The sequence below is a fragment of the Erythrolamprus reginae genome, chromosome 3 (genome assembly GCF_031021105.1).
Source record: "Erythrolamprus reginae isolate rEryReg1 chromosome 3, rEryReg1.hap1, whole genome shotgun sequence".
Lineage (NCBI taxonomy): Eukaryota > Metazoa > Chordata > Lepidosauria > Squamata > Dipsadidae > Erythrolamprus > Erythrolamprus reginae.
In genome coordinates, this window is record NC_091952.1 from 105,842,512 (window position 1) to 105,855,078 (window position 12,567).

The 12,567-nt window shown below is 36.4% G+C and overlaps 1 protein-coding gene across 1 annotated transcript in view; it reads right to left on the minus strand.

Moving 5' to 3' along the window:
- BRINP3 (BMP/retinoic acid inducible neural specific 3) overlaps positions 1 to 12,567 on the minus strand; it is a 339,980-nt gene that overhangs the window by 108,470 nt on the left and 218,943 nt on the right. The window contains exon 4 of the mRNA XM_070749010.1: positions 5,501 to 5,606. Within this exon, the coding sequence (XP_070605111.1) occupies positions 5,501 to 5,606 (106 nt within the window). The remainder of the gene's footprint in view (positions 1 to 5,500; positions 5,607 to 12,567) is intronic.

A 12,567-nucleotide genomic window follows, 5' to 3' on the forward strand; every position in this document is an offset into this window, starting at 1 on the left:
CGGCAGCGCCGCAGCAGCAAGGAGCGAAACCCCGATCTTCGGCTCCTCGCTGCTGCGGCGATGCCGAGCAGATCAGCTGCTGGGCGGCCGAAGAAACCTTCTCTGGGTCTTCCCCGCCGCCCACGCAAAGGGGAAACCCCGATCTTCGCCTCCTCACTGCTGCGGCGCTGCCGAGCAGATCAGCTGCTGGGCGGCCGAACAAACCTTCCCTGGGTCTTCCCCGCCACCCACGCAAACTCCACCATCTGCGCATGCGCGGCCATGGAAAAAGGGCGCGCATGCGCAGATGGTGTTTTTACTTCCGCACCACTATATCGCGAAAAATCGAGTATCGCGAGGGGTCTTGGAACGTAACCCTCGCGATACTCGAGGGATCACTGTAGTTTGTTATGCTTTTTTTAATGTGGACTTCTTACATCTGTATCAAGTAAAAAATACTTCCCTTTTTTGATGTGTTAAGTCCATTAATGTAGATGGAGATCAATTTAATTTCTTCTCCCATTTCTATTTGTATTATTTTCTTGTAGCACTAGTTTCTGTTATTACCCTACTCGTTATTCCTTCGTGTTTTACTGTCTCTCTCTCCTGTGTTCTTTTATCTCCTCGATCTTTCTTTTCTCTAGTAACTTCTTCTTCTTGACTTGTGCTTTCCACTTCTTCCTTACTTTCTTCTTTACTCTCTTCTTCACCTTCCACCTGAAAGTATCTTTCATAAAATTCCTAAGCCTTTTCAATTGAATCTAATTTCCACAGACTAGTGATGGTGAACCTTTTTGAGACCAAGTACCCAAACCGCAACCCAAATCCCAAGTATTTATCTGAGTGCCAATAGGACAATTTGCTGTATTTTTCAGGCTGTAAGACACACCAGGATTGTGAAGAGATAAGTAAAACAAAAAGGTTTTGTCCTCCCTGCCCTCCCTCTCCAGGAACACTTTGCAGGCATCTCAAACCTTCTGCACACCTGCTTTTTGAAATAATTGGGTGAAAAACAACCCCATTTTTATAACAAATGGGGCACACAGAGGATTTGAGAGTTCTGCAGAGTGCTTCTGAGGGCTGGGAGAAGGCAAAAGCACCCCAGTTTTTGTGAAAACTCATGTGATTAACTTTTTTCCTCTGGAAAAAACCCCCACAATAAAAGTGCTTTCAATGAAACAATTAACTTTTTATTGAAATGTAAAACTTTGCATTTGGCATGCTTTTTATTGATGTGACTTTTGCTGTTGTATGTCCGCTGATAATTTGTCTAACCTTGGCTCATATTTTGTAAGTTTGAGAGCAACACATGTGGTACTCAGGTCATCCGTAAGTCTGTTTCTGGTGTCATTTTTGATATGATTCAAAGCAGAAAACAGCTGCTCACAAGCATAAAATGATCCAAACAAAGTAAAGAAAGCACCCCAAGTGCTTTCATTGACTTAAAATTATTTGGCAGAGAATTCCATGCTTTAAGGATTTTATTTTCAGAATAACTGGTAACTGTGTCAGAACTAACTTTGCTATACTGTGTCATTCCTTCTATCTTTTCAAGTGTTTCACCCAGGTCACAGAATTTATTTTTCCACATGGAGCTTTCTTGAAATTCCAATAGCTCCATTTCCAGATTTCCTAAATCTAACCAGTTTAAGCAGGAAAGATCAAGTTCTTTAAATTTGACTGCATCTGGAATAGATTTGATCCAGAACTAATCCCAACATGGAAGGTCTTTTATTTGCTCCTTGTACTCCTTGTATTTGTGTTTTATCAACCCTCTTATTTCCAGAAGTCAAGTTCTGGATTAAATGGTATTCCAGACAAAAGGTGAGAAGAGTATCTTGCTTTTAGACATGATATTAGCTGTCTAGCAAGGTGAGTTATGAGCTATTTTTACACCATCAGAAATTTAATTTCTTACATGGTAAAAATGTACAAGGAGCAAATAAAAGACCTTCACGTTGGGATTGGTTCTGGATCAGATCTTTCTTGTGGGACAGAAACCAGCTCTCAGCTCCCCCCCTGTATCTCCTTCAAAAGTATCCCCTCATATGTTCCAATGCCTGAGTTGGCAGAGGAGGACTGCAGGTGTCCTGGTTGATCCCAAGGGGCTCTGGGAGTGGATGTGAATTTCCCCAGCCAAACCATCCATATAGATTGAGCAGTGAGGGACTAAAGCAGCAACAGTGGGGACCAACCAGGTTTCTTCCCCCTGCACCCACTCGCCCGCGCACCCCTCTCACACACACTCACACCAGCCCACTTACAATCAAGCAAGTGAGGAAAGGGAGCAGTAAACAGTGATCCTGCTACAGTAAAGAGCTGAATCAACTTTCATTTTCCGGTAGCATTCTGGTCATTGCGCATGCGCATGCCAGAAACCTGGAAGTTCCATAGCTGACGCTTGGCGTGTCAGGCAACATGTCTCTGCGTGCCACCTGCGGCAAGTGTGCCATAAGTTCATTATCATGGGTATAGACTCTGTGGCCTCTTCCATGTCTCTCATCACATCTTGTCTTTTTGGTTTGCATCATTTCAGCTAAGATTTCTGCCATCTTTTCATCTACATGTTCTTCTTTTTCTTCCTGAAAATTTAAGAGGTAGGAGGCTCTCTCCATCTTTAAGGATATAATTGACTCATCAAGATCTTTATTAACTGTTATTAGTTTCTGTTGCATAGTTTCTACTTTTTTATCTGTCTGTTCCATTTTTGTTTTCACTGTCTGTATTTTTTCTTACATTATTTTGATTTTTTTCAATTTTATCATTCATACTTTTATGTCTCCTTTCATTTCTCCCATCTCTGTTTTAATTTCTGCATGATGTATTTTCTTCGTGATTAGTTCTTAGAGTTTCCTGTTTTTTAGTTATGGATTATGTGTCTTTGCTATAGTTTCTTAAATATTTTGCAATATTAACTCCATGCTTTGCAGGTTGATTGGTGAACTTGCTTTTTCAGCTCCTAACATTGTTTCAATTGATCTTTGAACAGGGTGTGCAGGGGAAGTTATGGCTGGATTTAATGTTGTTTTCTTTGCTGTTTTTGTTATTACATTTTTATCCCACATACTCATGTATTAAAGTTCTATATGTTTTAGTATTCCATAACCCTTTTACCTTACTGCAAACCACATTTGTTTCCTATCTGTCACTCTAATTTTTTTTTAAATTTCTAATTGTTCTATTATAAATAACCAATTTATTGGTTTTTCTCATATATACCTCTTAGTTCCCAGGTCAAAGAACAAGAAGGAGTGGTTGGACACTTATTTCACCGACTACAATATAAATTGTACAAGAATAGCTTAAAACTTTTTAAAGACTGGAACAATCTATTTTCAGTGGATTGAGAGTGACATGAAAAAGCAAAAAATTGTTTATGTTTACATGCTTATTACATGCTTTTTTTCACTGACATATTTTGCAAATGTTTGCAGTACATCTTGACCAAAGACCAAATTATTGCATAAATTTTGGAGAAAGATGACTTGCTGAAAGATATATAATAAAATAAATAAAAATGCAATATTACACAGTAGAATAAAATGTCTATTTAAAGGTATTGCTAGAAAAATATGAAAATAAACTTTGCCATGTTAAAATTTTGGTTTGTCAAGGCAATATTGACTATAATGTGAATTTTAAAAGACTGTTGTATGTGTAACCATTTTGACATTATAATTACAGTACAATGATATGGAACAAAACAAAATTACAATTGATATAATAATTTCCTAAGCATTTTACTGATAAATATTATGTCAAGCATAGTGAGAACAGCAGCTGAGCCGCAAATAACTTCAATAAACACAATGGAAATATAACCCCCAAAGAAAATGACAGGATCATCTATCGAAGTGTAATGTAGTATGTCCTAAAATATTAGGCACACAGTTCAAGATTAGCTGTCCTATTACGTGAGAAGAAAAGGGGAGATTTGTGTTTCATCCATCAATTCCAACAAAAAATAGTTCCCACAGTCTATTCCAAGAGCTGGAAAATAAATTTCAAATAAACCATGTTTGGAATCCACTAAAAGTTCAGCTAACAGCCCACCATCTCTATTAAAGGCCTATGCATATTGCTGCATCATGGAGAGAGCATAACATTATTCCATGCTTTATAGAAAGATACTAAGCAGATTTCCTATGGTAGTAACTGATTGGGAGTTGTTTTCTTGATATCTTTTGTACATACTAAAAAAAATTGCTCTCCCCTCCTCCCCCAAAAACAATAACTTTAATGGATTTTCTTAATCATGCTGGGTGTCAAACTTGCTGCATCATGTTGCCATCATGTGATGTATAGCAACATTTTTTCCCTTCATGGAGCTGGGATGGACATGGCCTGTGCATGATGCATCTGGCCCATGGACCACCAGTTTGATACACCTGATACATACCTTGTTAATGCTACTCTCAATACTCAGAATTCTAGTCCTCCCCATTTTCTCTTCTCAAATATATATTTAGGTGGAATTCACTGACAATCTGAAGAATATTGTTTTTTCTCTACTCTTATTGGAAACCTTTAATTTCCCTTGAAACATCATTCTGTATTTGCCTTGAAGTTGGAGACAATTCTACTGCCAAATTTCTATAAAACCCCTGAAGGAAACTCAAAGAATGTTAATAAGATTAACACAAAGTCTCTGGATTTTTAATATCATCATTGGTTCCCTAAACACCAGACAAGCAAAAATGTATTAAAAGTAAGAGACAAACAATGATTCCCCAGTCCAATTTTTATTGTAATGTGCCTGAGGATTTCCCCCCCTCCTAATTATATACTGTATTAGCTGGATGAAATTTCTAGCATTGCAGGACTACATATTGCTGAATTAGCAACACTAGAATAGTCCTTAAATATAGATATGAAAAACATTCAATGGCCAGTGGTATTTTTCTTTGTGATGCATGGTTAGGATTCTTAGTCAGATTGAGCAATACCTTGCTTTTTGAGAAATTTTAACAATTTTAAATAGATTGCCATATGTAACAAAGAAATAGTCCAGCTCAACGGGTTGGAATTCTATTAGGATCCAGTAATCCCTTAATTTGGAGTAGAGTCACCCTGACTGAATGGAGATGCACAGGAAAGGTTAGGATTAGGGTTAGACCCCATGTGGAGTTCACAGATTTTTTTTTCTTGTGCCCAAGGCGAGAGAAATATCTGCTGCTACCTAGTATTGAACTCTCAACCTTCCAAGTGGAAGGTAAGGATCTTTAACACCAGGCCACCATGCTGCTCATTTCCAACATCCTGAATGTTTAGAATAATTCTATATATGAATTGGAGTCGTATCAGATAGTTTGCAAACTATATGTTAATGTAAAGAACATAACCACAACAATTTTTCTTTGAACTGGATTGTTTCCCATATTTGAAAAGAATCATGATTTAGATATACCTGCTGAAACCTTAGGGAAATAGAACATTTGAAATGATTCTTTACATGCACTCTTCAGGCATACTGTAAGTTTAACAATAGTCCTGTAAACATCTTTTGATTCCACCCACGTACCTTGCAACTGAATCTTATTTTCTGGACTCTGTACCAAAACAGAGCTGACAGAATCTAGGTTGTCATAGTTACTGCAGCCAAGAGGACCAGTCCGGGTTTCTGTCACCTAGTGAGCAAAGGAATGGAAAACCATTTGCTGTATTATATAGAAAAGGCTAAATTTCCTTTCCAAAACATTTGGAACCTGAAGAAGTAGTGGTCATTGTAACCAAAACACATCACATTATATTTTAGCATGCAAACTTTTTTTTTTAAAGTGTAGTATTTCATCAATTGAAGAGTATTTCTGTAGTGCTCAATTTTCTACAGATTAGAAATTAGCAAACTCTTGGGAAGTCAATTTTTATAAATCTGGCAGAATAAACAACTGTTCTCAATTTTTGTGGAAGCAGCAATATGGAAAATGAATAGTTAATATGTCATGGGAGACTCCTGAGAAAGAAAAATAAGTGGATATTTATTCAGTCATTTGTATATAGATGAAAAAGATACATATCAGAAAATTTCTGACAACATTCTGCTTAAAATTATATTGTTGATTTACAGATAAATAAACTGGCTTTGAGGAAAGGAATGGAAGGAAGAGAAGGTCAAACTTTTGGATATAATATTAAACTGGATTCAAACTGCATAGTTCTATGACTACTTTTTAATGTCATTTATAGGTTACTGACTCATCAATTACTATTTTTAAAGTTGTGTGTACCAATTTTTCTAGCATGCCAGAAGAGACTGATACTCCAATTTGATTTTAATGTTTTAAAGAAAACCATTGACTAAAAAAATGAGTCTAATTTCTTTTTCTTTTCTGTATATTTTAAAAACTCAACTTTTTTGAAATTTGGTATTAATCCGAATTGAAGGCTTTAGACTTTTTATACACTTTATTTCAGCTCATGGTGAAATCAGTGAAATAAAGATTAATCGGGAATAATTTGTCTAGATCACTTTGATGGGACCCAACTCACTACTTTAATACAAATATTGGATTACGATGGAGGATGGGTTAACATAGGAAAAAAATAATAAAAATTAAAATTTGGCATAGCTTCTGCCTCCTGTTGATTTGGGAAGTTTCAATTTTATTAATTTTATATTTGACCAATTCTTTCCCATCTGGTTAGAGAAAGAATCCTTTAAACGATTCCGTTTATAGTGAAAAGTGAATCTACTTGCAAAAATCTGTCTTTTCCCCATCCCCGCACTATTAGGGAATTCTGTATTTTATCCATAATAACATTTCTTTTGGCTACGAACAGGTACAGTCCATAGTAATAAAGGTTAAGGTGTGTTTATAGATTTTGAACAATTATGTGTATGATCCTTATCATATACAGGCCCCCAAAACATTGCATACTTTTAAAAAAATATTTTAAAATTATACAAGGTATACAATGGTAAAACCACAAAGTACATAGAATTTTACATAAGACAAGTAAAAGTTTATATTGAATAGGCTAAGCACCAAAAATGAATTACTTTGGCCAAGTGTGTGTGTAATTCTGTTTTGAATTTATAGGTTACCCTTTAAATTTATCTTTAAAACTTGTTATTAATTGGGAGGGGGGCTGTACAGCAGACTGATAGATTTTTCTCAACATGAAATATTGGTCTAAAAAGCAGAACAATTTAATTATACACAGGTGGCATCAAACATGTCAAAGAAAATCCTTCCTTTCTACTTCTTTGATTGTTTTGGAAATCTCTAAATGAAAAGAGTCTAACTGCTTTTAGACAAGCAGATTTAGACAAACAAAAGGGGGGGAGGAAGGAAAAAGATAGTGTTGAAATAGTCTGTCCTTAAGGAGCTATATCAAATTGCCAGCTGAAAAATATAAGGACACCTGCAACTTTCAAAGAAGCATGATGAATATTCTATAGTGTACAGTTTACATAACTTTATTAAATATGTGTAGCTACAGGCAATTACCTCTATTAACATATATTTCAAAAAAACAGTGGTAAGGCTAAAATCATCAACAGCTTGTATAAACTAAAAGGTTGTGTAAATTGATGTGCTATTCTTCCTCTGATCATATCAAGGAGAAAAATGGCATTTGGGAACAAAGTCATTTCAGTTTGGTTATTGGTAATATGTTTAAGAGAGTTATTTTTCATCAAAACGAACAAGTGAATAACACTTAAAGCTACTTGCTCCCTAGGTTTTTAAGAAAAAAGGTTGGGAATTGCTACATTAGAATAATCAGCAATTCATTATTAGGTTTTTTCCCATTAAAGTGAAGACATTTTGCTTCTATATGTATAAGAAAAATAACATTTCTGGTATGTAGAGGTCCAAGTGTGAACATTATTCTCATTTAGTTTCCCCAACCTGGTATCTACCGTTATGATGGGCAGAACACTCTAAAATAAACAATCAAAAGGCAGTGCTGAAATATATTTTAACATTTTGTGCACATAGCTACTCTTCTTTGCCTTCAACCTTGTTACAAAGGAGACTAAAAACATTTGCTTTTATTTGCAACTAGCTGCAATTTGTCAATAATGCCTTACATGGGAATTGTGATTAATTTTAATGCTGATGTATTATTTCCCCAAGCCAAGATAAGGCATCACAAGATGAAATGAGCCAAATTGAAGACTAAGCATTTCTTTATTTTTTTTAGATGAACAGAGATAACAATTTGTTGATTGAGGAAGAGTAAACAGTGGAAAGGGGAGGCAGAAAGGCATGAGGTGAATCTCATTAATTTTGCACTAAATCTATTTAATCATAGGTCCAAATTCAGTCAAAGTCTGGCGGTTCTTCTTGCATAATCTTAAATCAATCAATCAATATTTAACATATCAGTGAATAATACCTTGATACTTTACTGTCATAGAAAAAAGTGATATCACCCATGAAAATACAGGTACAATTAAAAATATTTGAATATCATGTTTTTCTATTTTGACAAAAGAAACAAATCACATATAAGAGTCTTGACTCAGCCAATAAATTTGCTTTGCTGATTAAAGCCAAATATTCATATACAGTACAACTATGCTTAGTATTTAGTAGAATAGCAAGTCAAATACTTCTGGGAACGATGGCAATCATCACTTTTGGATTTATCTGTTGATTGTGTTGGATTAATTGAAACTTTAGTTTCATCCCACAAGGAGGGTCACATAAATATCCCTCATACATTTTCATACAAGAGTCATTTGCTTTTAATGCATTGTGAATGCATAATGTTGCTTTATAATGAGGATGTATGGGAGCACATTTACACTTTCCATTTATTCTCATTATATCTTGTAACTTCTGATGTAACCAAGGAATGATAACTAGGATAACCATTAAATGCTATGTTTTTGCATGTTTATGATTGTCCTTCATCTGGACATTTGGAGGAGGAGGAGGTTGGGGGAGTGGGAGGGATGACTTTGAATCAGAGAAGATAAAAATGACTCTGAACCATGTTTGTGATAGAGTATTGCAGAGAAGGTAAAGATGTGTTTTGTTTATTTTCCACGTAGATTCCAACAATCTATTACTGTTGCTGTTCATCTCCAGTCTTTGAAATGTTAAGGACTTTGCAAGAACATGTCTATTTCTCAGAGTTTATGGGTAAACCACAAAGAAAGACCAAATGAGTTAAAGCTACTTTATTGTAAGACTACATTAACAGAATCCTGTAGGTGTCAGGCCACCTGACACAGTAACAGCAATAGGGATACGGGAGGAGTGAGAGAGATAGAGATTGGCACATTCTTTGTGCAGAGTTCTAGATAAACTGAACAAGGAAGAAGCCAGCATTCCCTCTCCGGATTGGTACATGTGATGCACTTGAGGGTGTGGGGCTGTGGAAATGAACTTTAACCTAAATAATTACGGAAGTGATTTCCACTGTTGGTATTTCACGGCTAGAATCCAGACATGGCTCTAATAATAAATGGAATTTTCTGTGTTTACACACAGTGGATTGGAATTTATTTCTCAGATGCTAGCTGGTTCACTGACAGTAGGTCTGAAACTACAAAAGCTCCCTCTCTCTTTCTCTATGTCAGTGATGGTGAACCTTTCTTTCCTCAGGTGCCGAAAGAGCATGGGCATGCGCTATTGTGCATGCATGAGTGCCCAAACCCATAATCCAATGCCTGGAGAGAGAGAAAACAGCTTCCCCCACCCTCTGGAGGCTGGAAACGGCCTGTTTCCCACCCTCTAGGCTCCCCAGGCTCCAAAGGCTTCGCTGGAGTCTGGTGAGGGTAAATACACTCTCCCCCATCCCCCTGGAGGCTCTCTGGAAGCCAAAAACACCTTCCCAGAGCCTCTGTGTAAGCCAAAAATTAGCTGGCCAACACACACATGGACACTGGAGCTGAACTAGGGTGACAGCTCACGTGCCAGCAGATATGGCTCCATGTGCCACCTGTGGCACCCATGCCATAGGTTCACCATCACTGCTCTATGTAATCCATGACTTTTAATCATTTGTTTAATGACCATTAATTAAAAAATATACAGAGTAAAATAAAATAATATAAATATAAACAATATTATACACACATACATACATATACACACACACATGGTAATTCTCTATGCACAACTATTTGTTTAATGACCATTCAAAGTTACAATGGCATTGAAAAGCAAAATAAAAACTGTTGTGAGTACTCGTTGTCCACCTCAGATCATGTCAGATTCTGAGGAAGATGAGCCAGGTCCCTCTGAATACCCTGGGCCGGGGGTGGGTGGGTGGGTGTTTGCTAGATGACGCAGAGAGCAAGACTGAGGCAGAAAGTGACTTGAGTGAGCCTGAGGAGCCACTAGAGGAGGCAGATGTGACAATGGGTGAGTGGTCCCAGTCAGAGAGTGAGGAAGACATGAGAGTGGAAAGTCATTGGATTGACCCTCGCTATAGAAGATTGCTCCAAAGGTGAGAGGAGTTACAGAGTAAAAGGTATTAGCTTACAGCCTTAGCCTCTTTGATGTGTGATGTCGCTTCCAGGCAGTATAAAGGAAAAGGATTGTGGGAAATGGGGTGTGAAGAATCAATGTTGTTCAATGGAAGAGATGTGAGGCTGGGAGGTATGACTGAATAAGGCTTAAAAATCATGATTTCTGCTTCAATAAGACATTCTTTGTTGGATGCTGGCAAGCCTTCGGTGAGCAAGCACATATATTTAAGTAATGAATGGACTTTATTTAAGAAGGAATGCAGATAAGACCTAGTTTTTGGTGCTCTTACTAGACAAAGATTACAGTTAGCCCTAAAGAGAAATGTTTCATTATGTATACCTATGTTCAATTAAAGAGTTGGATTTTATCATAAAATAAGTGACTTCTGAGTTGGTGTTCGCTCCGAGTGCCATGTTCAGAACAAAACCTGGACTCATTACAGTTTCAATTCTTATTCTCTTAAGTCTCTTTCAATGCCCTTAAGACCTCTGTCTAACTAAACCTAAAACCAGGCTGCAGAAACATGGTCAAAGTTCTCCCTGTTCAAATAATGCTATCACTTCATTTAAAGGAATGCCCAAAGCAAATACTGTATATCCAGTGAAGGGCTACCAATTTTTTCACTACTACACTGTAGGTGTGGCTTATGCAGGATGCCTTGCATTTTCTTTCAGTGCAAATTGAGTGCTCTGGGGTGGAGCTCCATTTTTGCTACCGCATTGCATTCCCCCCCACCCATCCAGGCAGCAGCCCACCCCTGCATATGCCCATATTTGCACATATCTCTTGCTGTTCATGCTCTTTTTCTGGATGCATTAGTACAACTCCTCTTTCAGTGATGTCATTTTATGCTGCTCTGCCTATTTTTCCAGAGCTGTGATTCTTTGTACATTATCTCATTAACCATCTCAAAGTGAACTCACATTTGGATTGCTACATTGCAGCTGCTAATAATTTAATAACTTATTCTTTTGCTCCTTCTAGACTGCTAAGCCAAGAGGGAACTGTCTGATGGCTTTCATTTCAGAAACCACTCAACCTTTACCCTTAAATTTGTCCTTCAATCTGTGACCTTTCATGTATTAAATTTTCTTGTGATTTTCCTTATACTGAAAATACCACACTATTCTCTGTAAGGTGCTGATCTATTCATTTTCTATGCTACACATTGCTTATCTGAATCATCTTTTTCTTTGTTAACTGCTTTCTTTGAATGAAAAAAGAAATACATTTTCTTAAATATTAACTGAGTGCCAAAATGCTAATATATGAGGGATGTGAATCTTTCCCCTGATCCATCTGTTTTTATGAAAAGTATTTCTTATATTACCAGACCTTCCACTATTAATAATTCTACATACCTGTGCATTTGTGAGTTCTATTTGAAGAAATATGTGCATATACAGTCATGTGTAGGAGATAAACTGAATTATTATTTTTCTTTTAAATGTAGTATAGAATATTCTTAAATAACTTTTATATATGCTTATATTGCAAGAACCAGAAGGCAATTATTCCATGCATAGATAGCTAAAAATGGCATTTCCCCAAAATATGGTTTCACACCCATAAAAGTTAGATGTTTTTGGCTGTTCATTTCAAAAATATCATTACATACTACTTAATTTCAATTCTGCTTCTTAATTATGAGCAGAACAGGTTCCTTCCAAAATATGTGGCTCATAACAAATGAAACAGCTGCATATCTTTTTACTGTCATTTCCCAGGAATGAATTAATTAATGCGTCTGTACATATTCATATACAATGTATTTATAGGTAGGTGCATATCTCTATCAATCTTTCTGTCTATCTTCTATCTATTTCATTTTTCTAGCTATCATATGTCTGGCTATGTCTCCAAGCTTTTAACTTCCCTCTAATACAAACTCTATCAAGTATACACATAATATGAATTTGGATATAATTTATATATCCTGGGAATATAATTTTTAGCTCCACTCCATTTGACAAATAACAAATGTCAATTATTTATTTGTTGCATAATAGATAAGTGCCTGAAATCTGAATCATTTTAAGATATTCACAGAAAAGTACAGAAAGATGAGTCAGAAGGACTTAAAATTCATGGAAGGCAATCTGCTATCTAAAGGTCATCTATATTATGGTAAGGTGATTTGTCCTTGTATAGAAGTGAA